The sequence below is a fragment of the Lutjanus erythropterus genome, chromosome 12 (genome assembly GCF_056507025.1).
Source record: "Lutjanus erythropterus isolate fLutEry1 chromosome 12, fLutEry1.hap2, whole genome shotgun sequence".
NCBI lineage: Eukaryota > Metazoa > Chordata > Actinopteri > Lutjaniformes > Lutjanidae > Lutjanus > Lutjanus erythropterus.
The window spans coordinates 7,911,278-7,933,587 of NC_139328.1; the positions used below are offsets into that span (position 1 = coordinate 7,911,278).

At 40.0% G+C, this 22,310-nt stretch overlaps 2 protein-coding genes across 2 annotated transcripts; both read left to right on the forward strand.

Moving 5' to 3' along the window:
- Window positions 1-3,170: 3,170 nt before the first annotated feature.
- On the forward strand, window positions 3,171-8,986 carry plekhj1 (pleckstrin homology domain containing, family J member 1). The gene is made up of 6 exons (XM_084732790.1): window positions 3,171-3,544; window positions 3,698-3,765; window positions 4,556-4,622; window positions 5,647-5,737; window positions 7,271-7,334; window positions 8,587-8,986. Exons 1-6 carry the CDS (start codon window positions 3,451-3,453, stop codon window positions 8,677-8,679), a joined length of 477 nt encoding a protein of 158 aa, XP_084588916.1. The 5' UTR covers window positions 3,171-3,450; the 3' UTR covers window positions 8,680-8,986.
- Window positions 8,987-11,236: 2,250 nt separating this feature from the next.
- LOC146317533 (fizzy-related protein homolog) lies at window positions 11,237-21,050 on the forward strand. Its single transcript, XM_084732127.1, has 14 exons — window positions 11,237-11,414; window positions 13,404-13,477; window positions 14,039-14,167; window positions 14,373-14,436; window positions 15,859-15,989; window positions 16,078-16,163; window positions 16,263-16,446; window positions 17,936-18,001; window positions 18,287-18,389; window positions 18,523-18,707; window positions 18,807-19,040; window positions 19,864-19,968; window positions 20,628-20,720; window positions 20,861-21,050. Exons 2-14 carry the CDS (start codon window positions 13,409-13,411, stop codon window positions 20,900-20,902), a joined length of 1,491 nt encoding a protein of 496 aa, XP_084588253.1. The 5' UTR covers window positions 11,237-11,414; window positions 13,404-13,408; the 3' UTR covers window positions 20,903-21,050.
- The last annotated feature ends 1,260 nt before the right edge of the window (window positions 21,051-22,310 follow it).

Here is a 22,310-nt window from a genome sequence, read left to right on the forward strand (position 1 = left end):
TCCACAGTAGTTTATTGCTCAGCTTCCATGCTCTTCTTCTCCAAACTGGGGTTGTTTAAACAGCCATCTACTGTAGGAACTATCCCTTTATATTATTACAACAGCTCTGGTCATGTAGACTCTGACTTGAGACAGGTGTGAGACAAATTGTTGCATGACTCGTATGTAAAAAAAACAAAAAAACACGTCAACACAAACTGTTTAACAGGAAAATTATGTACCCGGTCCTTTCCCAGAGGCCTCCAGTTTTCTCAGTTTGCTGATCTCGTCCTCGGTGATGGTCGTCATGTCTCTCCAGAAGTCCATGTTCTTCCCTTGCTCCAGCTCCATGTACACCTGCCAGCACAACAACACTCATACAGTAAACCATAAACCGATGGAGTTCATTTTAACACAAGGCCTCGCACATGTTTAGGATCAATCTGCAGGAGATAAAACATTTATAATCAGTTTACACTTTGGGCTTGAGGCATCACTGTTCACAGGTTTCATGTCCAAGTTATATTGTACACATCTTAGTTTTGAGATTTGGCGCCCCTCAGTGACAGAAAAAGACAATGGCAGACAGATGTGACTCAGACACAGAGGCTTTGTTCAGACTTGAGGGAAATCAGATTTTTCTCTACGTCAGGTCTTTAAGACAGACTGTCTCCACTGTTAATTGAACATGATCAGATCTGATTTGTGTGTCCCGACATCACCTACCTATCTGCATGGGTTGCTGTGGTAACAACGTAGGCGTTAAGTAAATACATATGTTGGTGGTGCGGCTTTTACAGTGTGGATATTTTACAAGAGTTAAAAGAGGCTGCAGTGTTTATAGCAGTTCTTATAGCCATGTGTGATTCGAGCTGTTCTAATTTTACATCTGAATGGAACAGAGCCACACACCTTAATGTCCTCCAGCAGGTCGTCCATGTCGGTGACCGTTAGCCTGTTGAGAAACGTATACGGCTCATGCATCTCCACAGCGAGCCTCATGCAAGAACATTTTCGTATTCTTGTCTCAAATTTCTCTAACTCTTTTTCATATGAAGGGCTCATACGAACACGCCATGTCAAATTCAACAAACGCTCATATTTTAAGAAAACCGTGTAAATTATCCACCTGTGCATATTTGACTACAAGGGCATGAAACTTGTAAATCAGCATAATTAACGCTTTCTGCTCTATATGTCATCAGCCATGAGGTTATGGGGACATTGTAGGGTAGAACTGCTTTAAAAAAAAAAATAAACAATATATATTTTTTTCATTTACAAACACACATACAGACCACATCTACAAACCTCAGTCAAAATTAAAAATAAATAAATAATAGATGTAAAAACTATTAATACATTTTTTTAAGCTTGCAGCACTATGGCATGCAAAAGGTATATATATATATTTTAATATATATCACATAGTACTTCATCACTTAAATGTGGCAGATGTGGTCTGTTTTTTTTTTTTTTCTCTCGTCCATGAGTTTGGAAACAAAGCAAATAAAAAGTTTAAATGTTTGGGGACTCAGAGAGTGAGGTCTTACCCCAAGTGTTTCAGGGTCTTGTTCTTGAGTGAGGGGACAATGGAGGTGTTGCTGGTGTTGTTGACAGCTGTGTCAGGGACTCTGAGGGCTGGTGCGTTAATTTGTCCTGCACAGCCTTCAGCTTTAGTGTCGCCTGCACAGTTGCGTTCATCCAACAGTTGTTATGTCTGTTGGGAAACCTGCAAATGTACTTGGAGCAGTTCTTCAAATATTCTGCTCTTAGTTTGTCCTCTGTGCTGCCATTGCACCCTAAAACTTGTGGTGCAGTTTCACTGATTTCTACATCTATCGTTGTCAAGTGTCCAGTTTTGTCTGCTATTTCAGAGCTCTCTGTCAAAAACAAAAAGCAGCTGTAGGCTCTGGCTCCCACGGTGGACAAGCGGGCCGATGGTGTGGTGAGTCGGACGAGTGTGAATATGAAGAAGTTCAGAGAGATGCAATGGGGCTAGGTTATGGAGGGCCCTAAAGGTGAGGAGCAGAATCTTGAAGTCCATGCTTGGTGGAAAGGTAGAGCTGGGTGTCATCAGCGTAACAATGGAATTGGATGCAGAATTTCCTGAAGATCTTACCACACGGTAAAATATGAATATGATTATATATTTACAATGACCAGGGGACATGAGGTATTTTAATGAGGGAAGCTTTCAGCATATTCTATGAATGGTTGCACTAAATTTTTCATGACTATTAAACCCTTTTCAAGGCAGCCATTTTGACATGAATTAGTCAATATTAAATAAATAATTAAAAATGGCTATAAAAAAAATTAATGATTGAATTAACATTTTTATTTATTTCAGCGGCGTTTATTTCCTAATACCACATTTATTTATTTATTTCTCCTTTGTTATGCAAATGAAAGGGCGTGGTTATCCCACAGATTTAGACCAAAGCAGCAGCAACCAGAACTATTTTATTAGACTCAAATATTAGATGTGTTCAACATGAGCCGGGCCTGCACAGACTCGATCACTGCCGATTGCCACGCAATACATGCCGGTTATATTTGTAGCCGACTCGATCCTGACGATAACCTGATGAGATCAAGGTGGCTGCAGTTTTTAGAGCCAGGCCCTGCTGCCCAAGTACATAAGTCTGTAAGAATTAGAAATAAAAAGAGCAGGGAAATCAATAAATGTGACATTTGAAAATAAAAACCTGAAAGAAATAAATCTTTATTTTGTTTATTTATAGCCATATTTATTTATTCATGTATTTATTTGATTCATATCCATATTTATTTATTTACTTATGTAATTAATATTTAAATATGATATTTATATCATTTAATATTATAAAATGGCTTGCTGTGCTCTACCTCTGGGCTGCATCATCTATGTATGGTTTATAACACACTGTGTCTAGATGGTAACTCCAGACCCGCGAAAGATCTCGCGAGACTGATCATTTTATTCCAATCCAAGACCTTCCCAAATCTTTCCTTAAGTAAGTGTTTATGTCCCTAAACCTACCCAAATCATAACCAGACCGTTCTTGTCATATTACAAAACATGATTCGTTTATACAATGTGTAAAATGAGGTAGCAATCAGTACAAATCTCGCGAGAGTTTCTCAAATGAGGCGACGACCTCTGTTCTCCTAGTTTGAACCTCGCCGACCACCGTACTACAGTATCAGCAGTGAGGCGTGTCCGCTGCCAACAACAGGAGTGTGTTCGGTGTGTGGCATGAAGGAGAAGTCTGACACCGCTGAAATGATCAAACACTCTCCGTCATATCTGGAGAAGAGCAGACAGCGACGCAGCGACGTTTAGTCGACGGTTCAGACATCACTGTTACTACTTTTCACTGCTGTTACCTCACGCCATTACTATGTCCTCGGCCGTGGGAAGAACGGCTCGGCCGTAGTGTAAGTCTTCCCGTGGACAACCTGTGTTTTACTACGTCAGTGACCGTGATGCGTTTCAACGAGAAGGAGCTGGTGTCCCTGAGCCGACAGCCCTCGGAGAAGGCGGCCGAGCTGGGCATGAGAGGACCCAAGAAAGGAGACGGTAACACGGTTCATGTATTTCACGCGCACTTCCGCTTCGTGTTGTTTCGGTTGTAGGTAATGTTTGGATCAGAAACCATCAGGCTGTGGTGGGAACAGTGCTGTGTGTCTGTGTTGTGAAGCATGTTCTCAGTTCCCTTTCGTTATCACGCAGTTGTGAAGAAGAGGCTGGTGAAACTCGTTGTTAACTTCCTGTTTTATTTCCGGACTGATGAGGAAGAGGTCAGTTGAATAAATGCTTCAATACCTGTTCGTACAGCATTTGCTGTCACAGCATGTTACCTGTACCTCATGATGCATTGAGTCAACTTCCTGTAAATGACAACCTCGAGGGACAAAATCACAAATAAATACTTTATTCTCTGGCCTGTAGTGTTGTTAATCCATCTAGTTTTTTTGGTGTGGGTTGCAGAGTTATTAAGTTATTGGGCATAGAGATTTCTGCCTTCTTTACAAGATAAAGAGACACTGGTTTTGGAGTTCTCGGCTGTAGAGATGTCTGTCTTCTCTCCAGTACAATGGGACTAAGTGGCACTTGGCTCATGGTGTTGAAAGCATCAATAAAGTACATTTGAAAAATTCAAAACCAGTGTCTCTTTCCAGATATCATGACCTATTGTGTCAGGTTAATCCACAGACCTTGTTGTGAGCAGTTTCATGTGGGAACTGTTTTCTTCCAGTAGAAAAGAAAGTGGTTTCAGTAGGTTTTAAAGTAGTTCTGCTAGATTCTACTGCAGAAAGAAAGTAGTTCCTACATGAAAGCACTCACAATATTTATACATTTAGTATTTTTCGTCACTTGGTGCACCACAAGCCGAGTGCCATTAAGCCACATTATAGTGGAGAGAAAGCACGCATCTCTATGTCCAATAACTCCAAAACTCTGCAACTCACACTAAAAAAATCTAGCTGGATAAATAGCACTACAGGTCAGGGGGAAAATGTGTATTTCTGATTTTGGGGTGAACTGTCCCTTTAAATCATAATTAAGTCATTGTTATTTCTTTGTCAGCCAATTGGAGCTTTGCTGCTGGAGCAGTGTCGAGTGGAGAAAGAGGACAGCCAGTCCTTCTCTATTGGTGAGCTACAGTGACCTCGGCGTTACATTTCCCATTACGCATTAAAGGCGTGGTTTACATTATTGGAAGTGGGGTCGTATGAGATATTATCAATGGTCAGTGTATTGGCTACAGCAGATGGTGGTTTGGAGAACCAGAGAGGAGCACCAGTGAAGACCGCTAACCAATGAACTGCTGTGGATGGGGGCAGCTGTTAAACATATTTATCCATCTAAAAAAAGCCCACCCAAAACAAATGTGTCTGTTCAAGCTTTTGCTATATTTGAAATATTTTCACTGCGTTACTTTGCTGTCAGGCTGCCTTTTTCTGATAGGAAACCGCCGTTATCTAAGCCAAACATCACTCTCTCCAAACCAACAAAACTCCTTTGGCAAAATCAGTAATTTTACCTTGCAGAACGCTGGAGCTGTTGGTCTACCGCTACTTCAATCTGTCAGTTTGTTGGTGATTTTGTGTTACTTGGATGAATCCAAATCCTTTTAAAACAATTAAGTTACATAATAACACAAATAAACTGATCACGGCAGTGGTTGGTCACCAACTCCTGTGTCATATAAAGTAAAAATCCTGATTTCACTAATGAAGTCCGGTTGGTTTGGAAAGGTCGATATTTGGATTTTGGCGATATTTTGACGACAAGGTGAAAAAGTGAAAATGTTCTAAATATAGCATACACTTACCCAGATATTGATTTTCTTTTTAAGTGGCTAAAATATGTTTTGTTGCTGACCCTGTCCACAGCAGTACTCTCTGCTTCTCCATGCTGGGGTTGTACAAACTGCTTTCTACTGTAGGTAACACACTGACTGTGGATAAGTACCTCATGCAACCCCACTTCAAATAACCTGAACTATGCCTTTAATAATCTACACTTTCTCACTTGCTGACTGGTTATACAATCTTTTGTTTTTAATGTGACTCACCTGCAATAAAGAAATATATTATGGCTCCTTGTGAGTGTCAGTTACTGTTTAACAGTTGCGTCATGTATTTCTAAGTACTTCTATGTGTTTCTCTTCGTAGCGTTTCTGGATGAAGCAGAGAGGAAGTATCTGTTTGAGTGTGACTCTGAGGAGCAGTGTGGGGAGTGGATAGATGCCATTATCAAGGCCAGGTAAGACTGAATCTTTTCCTGCTGATTCTGCCTCTGACACCAAGGTCTTAATCAGACGTTTGGTGACCTGACGGTAACTGATATCTTACTGATAATTTGACTCAAAAAATATTGATTACAGATCTGATGATCAGTCGTTTCCGCCAGCCTTTTTAAGTGTTTTACTTGTGTCTTGCTGCATAACCTATTGCCCCCCAGGGACAAAAATAAAATATCTCCCATTCTTCTCATATTCACACACGTGCTGCATGATGGACACATCATGCACGCAGCAGACACACTGACCCAGTGTTAACACCCACAAAAGCGCTGATCACAGCTACACGCACTCAGACACGTTTGCATGAAGTCGGTGTTAGCGATAGATCCCAAGAACAGGATAAAGAGAAGACAGACAGTCGACAAGGAGATGCAACAGCTGATGATGTTGCAGAACAGCTGTAAACTTTCTAGCCCTTCATGCTAATGTTAGCCAGCAGCAGACTGCTGTTCACGGACTGACACTTAAAATCTCACCTCCTGTTCTGGCTGAAGAATAAACAACCTGTGTTGATGCGACTCCTCAAACATTTTCTCATCCAGATTCTGTTTTTCTCACTGCAAAGCTTTACTACAGCAGACTGTTGCACTGCATCACTCTCTGGTTTGTTTACATCTGCTTCCACGTGAGATCACATGAAATCACATCCTGCAAAATCCCAGGAGATCTCGTGAGATTGCGTTCCCCCTAGTACATCATTTTAACATAATAATATAATAAGGACTGCCTGTAACCTGGAGGAGCTTTGGAGAAAATGTGAAATAGTTTTTAACGACTATTTAACAGTCTGTGTTATATTGTGAGTATCCAGTTTAATTTTACAAGAAAGGTTGTAAAAATGTTTGTGAATGCTGTCAATTATAGTTCTTAGACTGAAAATCTGCATTTCTACTATGTTCATGTGAATGAACATTACAGACTTAAGAGCTCTGTTCTTCACCACTGATTATAGTCACATGTCTGCAGTGATAAGCGTCGCTCTGGTGTTGGTCGAGGCTTTGGCAGGTCTCCATGTGCAGTGGGATGTTATTTGAACAACTCGCACCTCAGTGTGTTTTAGCCTCGAGCAACAGACTCACATGAGTGAGATGGTCACAAATGAATGATGTAGCTGTTTCCAGAGATACAATGTCAACATTTGTGTTAAACATTGTCCAATTGAGCCATCACTATTTGACCTTGTGTTAAAGTGAACTGGCAAACCTACAAGCAGTGCATGATCTTAATGTTTATTTCAACTTTCTTGGTGTTTTCTGGGTGGAACTTGGACTTTTATTTTCTGCACATGACGAGGTCTGCTGTATTACGACTAATTGAGCTGGCATTATTTGGATTATAGGATGTACTGAACTGAAACAGGATGTGTACTGAACATATAATCAGTTCATCATGGATATGTTACAAGCCGAGCTGCAGCCCTAATCAATACTGGATTTGTTTGAACACTGTTTCCCCTCAAATGTCAAATTAATTTGTCATCTCATCTCTTGCAGTTACGAGTTCATGAGGAAGAATCTGATATTCTATCGAACTGAGATCCACAGGCTCACTGGCAAGGTGAGACCTTTCAAAGCAGCATATTAATGCACTAAATGCCACACAGATGGTGTTTCTCTCCAACACACTGGGAAGAATTTAAGAGTGACAAGTTAGACGGTGGGTCAGTGGAGGAGGATCTGGTAGTGGGATGAGGCGCAGAGGAAGGTTGAGCGATGTCGCCCAAAGTGGCGCGTGATGATGTCCACAGTGAAACATCGTGACGATCGTCCGGACCCCACCACAGACTCAGAAAACAGTTCTCAGTGACAACTGTCCACTATAAAGTCTATACAGAGATGTGATTTTTGAGGTTGTTGTCAGTGTATCTGTTGGTCATTCGATTTTCCTTTCAGAAATTATATTAAAAGCTGATTGATTTTCGTTTTAAAATAGAAAAAATAAGATTTATGTTTGATTTTCAATATCTATTTAGTACAACAACAAAAAAAGAAACCACTTGTAAGCATAAGGGGATGTGGTCAGAATATCTATCAAATAACCACTTGTTTTTTGTTTGGTTGTTTGATTTTTAATACCGTTTCTGAAAGAAAACACCGACCATTATCAGATGTAATTTTTAGGATGCTTTAAGAACCGCCAATTTAATTCCACTCACGTACACAGTGGTTTAGTGGATGCAGAGATGTTACAGATCTCAAAATCTCACCAAACAAGCCCAAACTATCTACCTGACAGTACACCTCTCAGAGTAAAACATGTTTTTATGTTTGTGTGATTTTGGTGCAAGTTTATTAAAATTAACTAAAACTAAAATCTAAAACTTGGTGTGAAACACTGTTTCAGTTAACTTAAAATAAAAACTAGACTTTAGATATTTTGTATACTTTGATATATTGTATACTTACAAAACGAACTAAAATGAAAATATACAGAAAACGTCTGATGTCTGAGCTATTTGATCAAATTTGTCAACACAATGAGCACGAGGAGCCATTTCTGCGTTATGTTTATATGTTTATTGAGACTGAGATGTCTACATCAGTGTCCTTCACAAAGTGTTGTTTGTTAGTTTAAAATAAACACTAAACTGAAACAAGCAAACTCACTCTGGAAACTAACTTAAACTAATTTGAATTGAAAACATAAATTAAAAATGAAATAAAAGTAAAAACTAAAGAAAAATACAAAACTATAATACCCCTGTTTCGATTAACTAACATTTTCTAATGTAAAGTTTTCCTTTTAATTCAATAACAGTGAATTTGCACGCTGAACTTTTATTTTCTGCCATTTTTCTCTCTCTCCACAGGACCCCTTGGAGCAGTACGGTATATCAGATGAAACTCGCTTCCAGGTCAACAACGGCCTGCAACTCATGGCTAGAGATTCCTCCTCCCTGTAGACCAGCGTCCTGAGTCCAGATGTTCTTCATTTTCAATTTAGTTCATCCTGCCATTCCAACATTCACTCCACACTGGTTTGAACGGCATTACCATAAGCAGACAAGCTTTTTAGATGTTCACTCCACTGAATGTATATTGGAGTCACTCCAGACTCAGAGAGGTTCTTATGCAGAGGTTATAACAGGGTATCTGAAGCCATGGGAAGTGATCAATCTGATTAGTTTTGTTTTTGTTTTTTTATGTCGGTCTCAATCGTTACAGGACTGTGGAAAACTCGACACTGTCTTATTTTTGGCTTATGGGATTTTCCACGCCATTTTCTCCGTCATTTTCTTTGCCTTTGCTGATTGATTGTCTGTATGAAACATCTTTTAGTGTGTTTTCTACTAGACATACTGTCCTTTTAGACAATGTGATTTTTAGAGCCTTTAATTGTGCTGTAGAGCTGCAGCTATGACTTTCTTTCAGGACTATTAATAACATGAACATGACTTTGATTAACAAGAATCAGTCAAGGATGTATGAACATTTGCTGTAAAACAGTGTTAATCAAGTGGTTTGAAGAAGATGATTATCAGATATCCTGCCCAATACAAAAAAACCCCACAGACATTTGGCAGTATTTACTGTCCTGATTTCAACTGCATGGGCCCTTTGATCTGCTGAGTTGAGCCGCACATTTTACTTCATTTTTCCTTATGTGAAAGAAAATGTTTATCTAGCTTAAGTTAATGTATGCATCATCTAGCCCATTTATACCTTTAGTTTTTAAAACTATAGTTTTGCACATTACTGGGTGTTGAGGGGTTTTTAAAATTAGAATTTCAATAATTTACTTGAACCTACTGTACCTTTTCTGTGGCACTTTGAATCAGATTCCTTTAGCTAAGCTGTTGGACCATGTTGGGATACCCCAGTTCTTTACATGATTTTTTCTTTTTTTTTCTAAATAACACACAGACATCTTTGTCAGTGTGGCTACAACAGAGTTGCAGCTAATGGTGAGATGAAACTTTGCTCTCAGCTACATTACACTAGTGGCATTGCTGTATCCTGTAAATTAGTAATATGTCATTTCAGCAGTCAGGACTCCACAGAAATAGGGTTGAATGTGTCTTTATTTTAAACTGTTGCACATGAAATGTCTTTAGTCTGTTTTTACATCATGTTAGGTTATATTTGTTTCACTGGCATCTCTCTCTATTTTTTTTTTTTTTTTTTACTAATAAAGCCATTTGAAAGATACTGTAAATTCACAGTGTGCCATCTTTTAATTAGAATGAAAATTGTTGTCAGTCAGTCAAATGATGCTGTAACTTATGTCCCTCGCATGCACTGATTATTCAGTCATCTTCAATATCTTTGCGGTGTCTAGTTTATCGTGAATGACATGCATATCTGACAAAACAGTAGAGAATCATCAACATGGACGCTCAGAAATGAATGAATGACATGTCCAAGTTCAGCTTTACTTGTCATATGAGGTTGACACAGGGTCAGTGATACGGTGAAGTGGGATGGGACTGTGGGATGAGAAGAATAGAACAGCTCAGACTTAAGAGCAGTAAATAGAGATAAAAAAAAAAATAGATAAGATAATTAAATGGAAAAATTAATTTGGTAAATAAATTACAACTGCAATGCCAGCTCCTACAAAGTTGGGATGGTGTGTAAATGTAAATAAACCCAGAATGCAATGATTTGAGCTATATTCAATTGAGTAAAGTACTAAGACAAGATTTATCATTTAAAGTTCAAACTGCAAATCTTTACTGCTTTTTGTAAAGATACACTCAGGGGCGTGTTTATCACCTTGATACATCACCGTTTCTTTTAAACGCCACTCCGTAAGTGTTTGGAAACTGAGGACACTAATTGTGGATGTGAACTGTTTCTCATTCTTGCTTGATATATGACTTCAGCAGGCTGCAGTCTGCGGTCTGTGTCATATTTTTGTGTTCTGTAATGCACCACACATTTTCAGTGGGAGTGCAGGCAGGTCAGCCTAGTACCTGAACTCTTTCATTATGAACCTCACCTCATCTGTGCTTGCCTTTCAATGCAGGCATCAAATTCAGAATGAGAGTATATTTACCAAAAATAATAAAGCTGAACAGTCTGAACATTAAATATCTTGACTTTCTTATCGTATTCAGTTTAATACAGGTGGAAAAGTATTTGCAAATCATTTCATTCTGTTTTATTCATGTTTCAGTGTCCCAACCTTTTTGGAATTAGGTTTGTATACTGAAACCAAAATAATACTAACATCAACGCTATAAAAAAATATTAAAATGAGCATTTTTACGAGACTTATAAATGTGTGAGTATTACACTTTATGTATCAACACAAACTACGAAACACAACTAATGAAAAGGAAATAAATAAATCTACATTTTTATAATATCACGTCGAAGAAGTGACTTATAACTAACTATATGTTTGATTTAGAGGTCTACTGAATGTGTAGGAGGCAGTCTTGTCGAGGCACTGTGTGAGTGTGACACGTTTCCTTAGCAACGCGAAATGTGTGATTCAAAAACAGCGACGTCACAGCGTACCCGTGATGCTTTGCGAGCCGAAATTGAACCTACTCGGCAGAGGAAAACATTTGTGTTTTACAACCTCTGTTTTTAAGAGTAAGACGCATAAAACAAGACATTTCAACTGGAATTGGCACGGATAAGAGAAACAAGTCAACGGCGCGTAGCGGGAAGAGGTTTTCGGGGCACGGTAGGTGTTAATACAAGTGAAGATTGTGAACAAACAATGTTGCTAACGAGTTAGCCCGACGGCTAGCGTATCTTACGTTAGGTCAGCCAGCTGAGCTAGCGTTAGCATTAGCATAGATGATCGAATAATTTGGTTTCTGAATCGTTTTGGTGCTACAATTACAGATAAGCGGTAACCACCACAAAGACGTGTCATTTCTCCTGCTTTCAGCAAGCGAATACATGCAGTTTGAGTGGTTTTACAGCTATAAATTGGTGGTTTTCACAAAGATAATGTAACAGTGTTGTTAGCCGAAGACTGAACCCACCCGCAGCTGATAATGTGTACTGTAACTGATGTCATTGTCATTTACCAACACATCTGCCCCACGTTATCTAGTTTGAGTGGGGTTTAAATTAAAGATCGAGACCTTGGTTTGTCTTTGTAATCCTATAGATGGATTCTTTGTGCTTTTAACTGTAATACACATTTTGTTGCTTATCTATCACCACAAAGCCAAGGGTCCTCCTAAGATTATCTTCAGAAATGCTTCCGAAGGGTGACTGTAAAATTAGTCTTTTCATTATCAACCAGTTCAAAATGTTTTCTTTGCCAAATATCAAATGCGTTGATATCGGAGGAAAGTCTGCTGATTAGTGTGATTGTCCCATGAGTTTCACAATTCACATATGAGATTACACGGTTCGTCTTAAGTAGTGATTGGATTTAGCAAAGTGTAAAACTATACCTGACAGCATTGCTGAAGCAATCGGTCTAGTGATCGATTAGTTATTTACAGAAGTGTTGATTAATGTATGTTGTTCTCATAGATAAAATAAGTGAAATGGAATCAATAAATAAAAGTCAATAACAGCGCTCTGATGATCCGTTCATGTCTTAAGTAACCAACAGTTGCAGGTTCCAGCTTCTTAAATGTGAAAAGTTGCTGCTTTTCTCTGTTTTACATTGTTAAAAGTTGAATATCTTACGGTTTTGGAAAGTCTGTTGGGCAAAACCTGATGGATGCGCCCCCCCCCACAGTTTCATTTACATTTTATATACTGAACAAATTAGCAGATCATGAAAACATAAAAAAGATGATTCATTCATTAGTTGGACATTAAAAAATAAGAACTGTTTGTCACTGTTACAGTGATCAGCCATGTATATGGATCCAAAAGCTGCAAGGATAGAACCATTTCTAAGCAAATGCTAATTAAATAATGGGCTCATAGTAGTCAAGCAGTCCACTTACAGTTTTCATTTAGGGTGTTTTCATACATGACAATATATGGAAAACTATTTAAAAAAAAAAAAAAAAAAGGTAATTCTATTTATTTTTTATTTATTTTTACTTTACTCCTATTAAACTTTCCCGTGTGATAACCCTCCTGTTTCCAGCTGTCTGTCTGCAGCTGCTGATGTTTGCACATTAAAATCATGACAGGAAAACAAAGTCAGTTTTTCTCAGTGAAAACCTTTCCTTGAGGCATATGACAGACTGCCATAGGCTAGACGAGTCAATGAGATGCAGCAGCTAAACTTGGTTTTCCTGTGCCACATACTGGCCCCTTGAGCTTGCCCTTTGCAAAGGAAAAATAACAAAGCTCTCTGTTTATTACTTTATATTCATGCAATAAATATACAAAACTCAGTTAGATGGTAATCAGCATGAGAAGTTTGGTTATAATAATCACCTGCTTATAGTGATACATTTTACAGATATGATCACTTATAAGGGGTTTTCACTGTAATTAATGAGTTAAATGGGCTTGAGCTCTCATTAGAATACAGTTGTTAATTACAGAAGTGTATATTTTGCCACATTACTGGTAGACATCTGCCCTCTTTTCAGACAAATTAGTAGTAAGTCAGGCAAAATTACCAGAAGTCAGAAACTCATGAGAGTAGCAGCGCCTCTCACCAGCCTGTCCACTGCGGATTCATGAGCACTCAGGAAACTGTGGTGTGATTTTATGATTGTATTGATCAGTCTTATCTTCTTTCCAGGCATCATGGATCAGGACTATGAGTGCAGGCTTCTCAGGCAGATCAATATCCAGAATGAGAATGCAAGCCCCATAGTAAGTAAAAAAATAAATAAATAAATGAATAAAGCATGCACTTGTTTTTGTTTATGTCCCTTTGCTTGTACATATTTGAACACATACACATTTGAACCAGTACTTCTTAAAAATAATCAATATAAATGACCTCATCTAGCCAATTCTCACAGTGTTGAATTGGTACGACTAATTTTTATGATTAAGTCAGTATTTTGACCAATGCATGATGGTCCCTGAGCCCTCCCTCCCAAAGAGGATTGTTAACTAGCAGACTAGACTGAAGATGGGCAGAGAGGGTGTTGCTCTCGATGTGTTGGGAGAATTAGCGGTTTAACAGGCCAGTTGCTTCCATTTGACGGTGTCACGAGTGTTGAGTGATAACAAGACCCCACCGGCCAAATGACTGGGTTTTGTGAATGTAGCCGTCTGTTGTTAACACCTCAGACAAATGCACCATCTGCCTCCTAAATTATCATCCTGTTTTGTTATCAAGTTTTCAAATGACTGTCCAAAGCCTGTTTGTGCTTGGCCTCCAGTCAGAAAAGGCTCTCTCATCTCCTCTCCTCTTCTCTTGTGTAGAAAGCTGTAGGAGCGGTGCGAGCTCTGACACCCACCAGCTCCCCCCTGTCGTCCCCTAGCAAGCATGGTGATCGCTTTATTCCCTCCCGGGCTGGGGCCAACTGGAGTGTCAACTTCCACCGCATCAATGTGAGTCTGTTGCGGAAATACACCCAGGACTTCAGTCTTTCCTATCAAAAGAACAGTGTTCTCAAGATCAAAGTGTTGATTATGGCTTATAGGGAAACATATTATCTATTATCATTTTCTTTCATTTGCCTGTAGATAGTCGTACAGAGCAAGTTCAAAGATTTGGTTGAGAATGGTCATTTATTTATTTCATTTTCTGGCACAGGAAATTGAAAAGTCGCACAATCAAAACAGGAAAACCAAAGATGGCACAACAGACAGCAACAAAGGTAATCAATCCACATTTACACCCTTTGTACAATCTATTGTGTACGATATTGTGTACAAAATGTACAATTTATTGATTGTTTGGTCTATAAAACATCAGAAAACACATGATTTATTCAAATTGCTCAAACCCAAAGGTGGTTCACTGTTTACCAGTTTACTCTTATATATAACAAATGCTCATCATGAGCTGGATCCATTGAAAAAGGACTAAAACAGTTAATTGTAAAAACAGTTGCTGATTTACTTTTAGACAATCGACTAATTGATTATTTGACTAGATCTACAATGACTAGTCAAATAATCAGTCGACACACTGGCACCAATTTCATTAATCATTCAGTTCTAATCTTCAGTTTCATAGGCATTTTGATTGCCTTGCGATTTATTGTATATAGCGGAATCACCTGTGTTATGATGACACTTAAGTTATCATAAGGAAATTCTTATGATCTTACACTGTATTGTGAGAGAAGATCTGCACACCAAAAGAGCTCCCGTATGATTTATTAGCGTGACGTTTCGAGCTGAGCTGTATTTTTTGTGATCCAGCACCTAACCCACTGGGCCTCTGGTATGTGCATGTCCTCCTTTCATAGTGTCTTATACTGTATTGTCTCACATCCACGTCCCATTCACTATTCAACTCACCACTTCAGGCTGCATCTGATAGTACAGATGTTCTCCCATTTGTTCATGAAAATCTTGGAATTTATTTAGGTAAAATGATATGGCTGTATAGCTGGCTAGTCTTGTTGTGAAACACATCGTCAAATTATGTTTACTGCTAGCATAATGTTAGCTTTCTGGCTCGTAGCTGAGAGGACAAGAAGTCATGTCCCGTGGGTTGTGACTTTTCCATCCAGGGGAAAAAAAATGCACCCTCTGTGTTGCCAGATGCTTCTCCTATTTACACACAAACATGTGTATCGAAGCCTAGTTAAGGGTTGTGTCAGATTTTGATTGCAAAACTCAAGAAAATATAAATTAATAGTCATATTTTTGTCTCTGGCCAGTGACTGTGATGGTCTAAATGGTTTAATGCCCCACTAGGTGTCCATGAGTTGGGCATAATCCCTTACTTGATGTATTATGTATTCTGTGATGATTATCAGCCCCAAAGATAGATGTCCCCTCTGTGTTTTAGCTGTAACATTTAGTGTGAGTTTTATCCCTTTCTCAGCTTGTTTCCACAGTGATCTGTCTGCTCCGGTCAAACTGGATAATTTGACCTCCTGTTTACTAAGCCTGGGCAGGCTCATGGAAGCTGCAGATAAGGACTAAACAAAGCTCAGTGAAAAATTCTCCCTGATCTTTACAGATGTGAGGGAGAGATAAGAAATTGCAGAGGGGGGACAGTGTTTGAATTTAATCATGTCGACAGCCTGGTTTGATTTCCCCTCTGTCTCTTCCTCTGCTTTCAGCGGACGGCCTGGCGTACTCGGCTCTGCTGAAGAACGAGCTGCTGGGAGCGGGCATCGAGAAGGTCCAGGACCCCCAGTCAGAAGACCGCCGTCTGCAGCCGTCCACTCCTGCCAAGAGGAGCCTTTTTAGTGTAAGAACAGTTAACACTGCCCTAACCTTTTAACATGCTAGTTTCATTGTTTTCCTTGTATCACAAGTCACCTGTTTGTTTTCTGTAGTATTCTGTTAGCACTAAGAGGGCTCTGCCAGAAGAGGATGGAAACACAGTCTCTCCGTATTCTCTATCACCCGTCAGCAGCAACAGGTAACATTTCCCTTTTGTCATTCCTCAAATGTTGTCTCATCCATTTGGGGAAATGCAGCACTCATTGTGTTCCTTACCAAACCGTGTTGCTCTTTGCAGCCAAAAACTGCTGCGGTCGCCAAGGAAACCTACACGCAAAATATCCAAAATTCCTTTCAAAGTTCTGGACGCTCCAGAGCTTCAGGACGACTTCTACCTCAACTTAGTGGACTGGTCCTCTCTGAATGTGCTCAGTGTTGGACTGGGTACCTGTGTCTACCTGTGGAGTGCCTGCACCAGCCAGGTAGGTGTGTGTGCGTGTGCGTGTGCGTGTGCGTGTGTGTGTGTGTGTGTGTGTGTGAGAGCTTTTAGCTGAGTGCAGTGAGACATCTGGCAGAGGTCTTCACTGTAGTTAAGAACAATCTTAAGTGTACATATGTATTTCTCTCTTAAACATCGGGCCTCGTGCATGAATATTTCTAACTTTTCTCGAATATTTGTTCCTGCACAAAGCTGTTAGAGGAAAATAATAGAATCCTACTTGTGATTCATGAAATCTGAACTGTCTGTTCTTACCAACCTGAGTATGTTGATGTGTTGCATTAGATCTTAAATTGGATGTGTGCCAGGAAATTTGCAATTAGCTGATGGAAACCCTCCATTTAATCCATAGAAGGGCAGCAGAATTAAGTGCCATGTGCAAACCACAAAGCAGCAAGCCACTGACGCTTGACAGGTGACATTAAAGTCAGAAAAACATTTATTTAATTGCTTTTACCCTTTTAAAGGAAGAGCAACGATTGTGGAGATGGTGCCTTCATGCACACATAAGTTCGGTGCATTTATCTGGTCTGTTGAGCAGCGATATATGTAAACTGAATGTACTGTCATATTAATTTGACAATTTTGAGGTCCGCAAGATACATCTGTGGTGTCTGTAGGTGTAGGTATACTAAAGGGTGACACGGGAGTGGCTTCTCACTCCTTTCACCTACTCCCACAAAAGTACTCACTCAATGCCATGACAGATTTTTAAAAAATCCTGTCACATCCCATTCTCAGAAGAGGGTTTCCTGTCCCACCCTGTTCCTGTCAACCCACAGTCCACACACGACGTTACACAGGTTTTTATGTATGATGAGCTGACCTATTGTTATTATGATTCCCACTCCTGTTGACATTTTTCTCCGCTCCGTCCCAGTCCCTTGACGAAAACCAAAATTGAGTCCCATCCCGTGAGAACCCCATGGGATGTCCTGTAGCCTGTGGGATTCCCCAGAAAATGTCAGCCCCTACTTTCTGTATGTCTGTTTGGCTGTAACTTATTCCAGCCTCAATACCAGTGTAACAGTGGACTGGGATATGCCAGACCCATCACCAAACTCTCTCTGGAAGGTCCCAGTAGCCGCAAAACCGATAGCAGTGAGAAGGCCGAGTAACAGTTGAGGTGGATGACAGTTTTGTTGAGGCTCCAGAACAGTATACAGATTTCAAAACACAAGTTGGCTTTTGTTGTGTATTGGCTCACGAGTGGTCCGAGACACTCTTTACTTCTGATCGTCTCTAAGAACAAACAGGAAGAACACGAGTATTGAAATTGTTCACATGCACAGATTAAAATCAAGTATGTGCGTATGAACGGTTCATGCATGAGGCCCAATGTTTCTAAACATATTGAATCTGTCAGTTAAAGGTTTCATTGGTTGTGTGTATCAAACATACACACGCATTGAATTGAACTGCCTCTTTGATGTCTGTGTTAATCTGTCTTTGCTTCCTCTCCATCTTTTTAGGTGACACGTCTGTGTGACCTTTCTGTAGAAGGAGATTCTGTAACGTCAGTGGGCTGGTCAGAGAGGGTGGGTTTCTCTGTCAACTACTATCATTTATTCAAATTGTTGGCAGGTTACAAGATTAGCAAAACTTCATGTTTTTACTTATCAAGCACAGAATAAATTGACAGTTTGACTTGATAGAGCTCCATCATGGAAACAGCCTGTTATTTGATGTTAGTGAAGATACAAATGGAGTTTTGGTGTGCAGGCTCTGGTGCAACCTTTAAAAAGTCTGTTCGTTCCTGTTTGAAGTAATTTCAGACTCTTCATATGTCAGTGTGATATTCAAAGTGCACCGTCTATTTTTAGGGTAACCTGGTGGCGGTGGGGACTCATAAAGGCTATGTTCAGATCTGGGATGCAGCTGCAGGGAAGAAGCTCTCTGTACTAGAAGGACACACAGCCAGAGTGGGTGAGTAGCGAGGCTGGATGGAGATGGACCCAGGAGTAAATTATTACAACCTTCGCTCATTTTCACACAGTTGTTTAGCAACATAATTCATTCACGGTCAGTGAATCACCATCTCTTCGTCCTGTGCTGCCAGGTGCGTTGGCATGGAATGCAGACCAGCTGTCGTCTGGGAGCCGCGATCGGGTGATCCTGCAGCGCGACATCAGAGCCCCGCCTCTCCAGTCAGAGCGCCGTCTCCAGGGACACAGACAGGAAGTGTGCGGGCTCAAGTGGAGCACAGACCACCAGCTGCTGGCCTCAGGGGGAAACGATAACAAGGTGTGTAGACGGAGAATCTCACTTGTGTGTCTGTGAGCTGCACATAAGTGTCAGGAGCACAAACTCATCTCTTCCCCTTGTTTCAACCTGCTCCTGCAGCTACTTGTGTGGAACCACTCAAGCGTCCTCCCAGTGCAGCAGTACACGGAGCACTTGGCTGCAGTGAAGGCCATCGCCTGGTCTCCACACCAGCACGGCCTGCTGGCCTCGGGAGGCGGCACTGCGGACCGCTGCATCCGCTTCTGGAACACACTGACCGGCCAACCCCTACAGTGCACAGACACCGGCTCTCAGGTCTGCAACCTGGCCTGGTCCAAGCACACCAACGAACTGGTGAGTCACCTGAAGGTGTAGGAAGATAGATTACTAGTTTCTGTTTTTAGATGCAGGCAAAGGTGGAATACAGTTATGTACAGGAGCTGTTTTTTAGCTGTGTGCATGGCTGAATGTTGCCGTTTGCACACTGTAGTAACTGAACAGACAAAAACTGAAATGACTCTTGGATGTGTTGGTGAGCCAACAAGATACAAACAAAGCCTTGTCAAGTTTAGAAAATGCTTATTTTTAACTGTTGCATTTTCAAGGATAGGAACAGGCTTGAATCTGAATATACTCCTTGATAAATGCTTGAATTTCAACATCATCTATGCAGCCACTCCTGTAAACCAAAAATCTTTTCATATTTGAAATTAAACAACCCTGTCATCATGTTGCATCTTCTCCTGGTGTCGCTCACCAGACGCTTCTCTGTTGTGGCATTTTTCCTTTTTTTTTCTGTTTCACCTGGCATGACAATTTAGATGAGGCTTTGAGAGTCTGCATTTGAACAACACAAATTTAGTATTTTTGTATGAACACAAATATTTGTATGGACATACACAGTCATGATTGATTTAAAATTTTTAAAAAACACATGAATAAAAACAAAATGCTGAGGCACATTTCAGTGTTGTCAGGTGGATTATTTTACTTTTGACTGAAGAAAACTTTTGAGCTAAGCTAGACTAAACATTCCTTGGCGCTGGAAGCAGACAGATGAAGTTGTGACTGATTTCAGTTGACAGTATGCAAACACACATGTCCTGAACTAACAGTGTTCCCTTAAGTCTGAGATAAATTTTAAATAAAATTTTATGTGTTTTTTCTTGTGTTGCAGGTCAGCACACACGGTTACTCCCAGAACCAGATCCTGGTGTGGAAGTATCCCTCTCTCACTCAAGTAGCCAAACTTACTGGACATTCCTACAGAGTACTCTACCTGGTCAGTATATACGCAGTGTTTTTATATGCGTTTGTCTGCAGACTGTTGTCCCAGTAGCCCCAGGGTTACAACAGCAAACTCAAACTGGAGCAAAATGCAAGTTACTTAAACATTGCTGGGGGAAAAAATGCTTTTACAGGGTGGCTACAGGTCCTCAAGAAAGTCTTAGGCCTTACAAAGTATTAAATAGTCCTCATTTCTGTTCAGTAAATTCCTACATATTCATTTATTTAATGCTGTAACAGTTGAATTTGCTAATAATTATACTTTACTGATGCATTTGCAAGTTATTTTCATTTGGCCTTACTAATAATTTTTAACTGACAATATATATGGCATAAAAAAGTCTTACATTTAACTTGCTGATAACACGTAGCCTCCCTTTTTTAGTATTAGAAGTATTGTGATTCCTCATCTTTATTTATATGCACAGTTTCAGCTCTGACCATAGCATTTCTGGATGTTTTTAGTGAAGTGTTGCCCTGTAGAGCAAATTACTCAACATCCACCATCACCTCCTGCTCTCTAAACAACTGACAGCAAAGCCACCCACACTGAAGGGAACTAAAACAACAAAACTCTTGCACACCCCTGATTACTCTGATTACATACTGCTAAAATATTCTATATCCAGTGTGTAATAACGAGTTTGTGTGCAGGCCATGTCCCCCGACGGAGAGGCCATCGTGACGGGAGCTGGAGATGAAACACTTCGGTTCTGGAACGTCTTTAGCAAGATGAGATCCACTAAGGTATTAAATCTTTGCATTTCTCACTTGTAGTTACGTCCTAAAGGGAGAGGTTGGATTATTCGAAGTGGATTTGTATGAAGTACTGAAAAATCTCACATTCCCTTATCTGTCTTACCTCTTTCCATCCCGTCCTCTTTCAGGAATCCGTATCGGTGCTGAACCTCTTCACCAGGATCCGGTAGTGAGCACACCTCTGTACTACGAGGGAATAAATCCAGGAAGGGACCTCATCTTTGCATGCGTCGAGCTGTAAACGGGGCCCCCTCCTTCTTTGAGTACCTCAGTAGTCCACAGAGGGCCGCCTCGATTGCCCTTAGTTATTTAGCAGAGTTGTAGCGGGAGGTGGGAGGGAGCTGGAGAGCCTGAGCGTCGAGGGCAGAGGTGACACATGCAGACAGTATTCCACTTCCTCCTGAATGACGGAGCCACTGCCTCCTCCGACAGAACAGTGATCTCTGACGAAGAGAATTCTGGGGGGGCATTTCTCTCCCCGTGTGATTACGTTTTGTTTACAGACTGATTTGTGCTTACCTGCCAAATATTGAGTTTGTCCTTTTGATTGTCTATTTATTTTATTTCTTTTTTTTTTTTCTTACATATTTTTAACAATTCTTACTAGTGTGTTTGTTTCGAAGGCTGGTAGATTTCCTTTAATGTGTGTAACTGCAGGTTTTGGTCTTATCTGTGGAGTTTTGTTTGGGGCAGCAGAAGAGAGACAAGCTGGTCTTCTTGTACACTGATAACACAACACATAATCCTGTGCCTGTGCTGTTAATAATCAACAACGATTGGATCCTGATCTCTCTCTCTTTTTTTTTTTTAATCTGACTAAGTTCATTTTAGTGTAATGATAGATGACTAATAATATTCTGCAATATTGGCTCATTGTTTCCTAATCTCTAAAAAAAAAGAAACAGATCTTATAATGGCATACAGCACATAAGTAATTCACATGAAAACTAGAAGATTTTAATGTGTTTTGTATTGAAGCTTTTCATTCATCTTGTTTCTCTGCTTTCTTAAATGGAAAATCAGGCAAGTTAAAGGATGATAAAATAAAAAAAAAAACACTTTGGTTTATCAGTGTAGCAGCTACAGCACAGAGTTTAAAAAAAACAAAAAAACATTTGGGATTAAATCGGAGTGAAATGCTGCTCTGTGCTTTGTGCTGCGTCTGCTAACATATTCAAGCTCGGGGCACTTGTCTTTTGCTACTTCAGACCATTTCTCTTTTTGTGCTGTTGTACTTTTGTTTTTTTTTAACTAATTTCATATCATCTGCAACATTTTCTCCCAATTCTGATTTTCGTTTTTCCCTCTGTTTGAATGTTCGAGCCAACTGGCGTGCCACGCTTAAATGAATGCTATTTATTTGTGTTCTTGTACAGAAATGGCATGTTTGTTTACTAATGTTCTCCAAGGGAAGCTGATGGGCAGTTTCACTGCTAAACTCTATGGAAATTTTCTTTTAATGCCACTTCAAAATCAAGACGATGCTGCCAACTTGAATTACAGAAAGAATGTTAAAAAGAAAAATATTTCTGTACTGAGAGATGATCAACAATTAAACGATCATATCTTGTACCATAT

Bases quoted from the DNA above. Each gene is read 5' to 3' on its own strand.
- LOC146317533 (XM_084732127.1), top strand. From the start codon at position 13,409: ATGGATCAGGACTATGAGTGCAGGCTTCTCAGGCAGATCAATATCCAG. The intron at 14,437-15,858 runs GTAATCAATCCA...CTCTGCTTTCAG, and splicing joins CACAACAGACAGCAACAAAG to CGGACGGCCTGGCGTACTCG. The intron at 18,002-18,286 runs GTGGGTTTCTCT...GTCTATTTTTAG, and splicing joins CAGTGGGCTGGTCAGAGAGG to GGTAACCTGGTGGCGGTGGG.
- plekhj1 (XM_084732790.1), top strand. From the start codon at position 3,451: ATGCGTTTCAACGAGAAGGAGCTGGTGTCCCTGAGCCGACAGCCCTCG. The intron at 3,545-3,697 runs GTAACACGGTTC...GTTATCACGCAG, and splicing joins AGGACCCAAGAAAGGAGACG to TTGTGAAGAAGAGGCTGGTG. The intron at 3,766-4,555 runs GTCAGTTGAATA...TTTCTTTGTCAG, and splicing joins TCCGGACTGATGAGGAAGAG to CCAATTGGAGCTTTGCTGCT.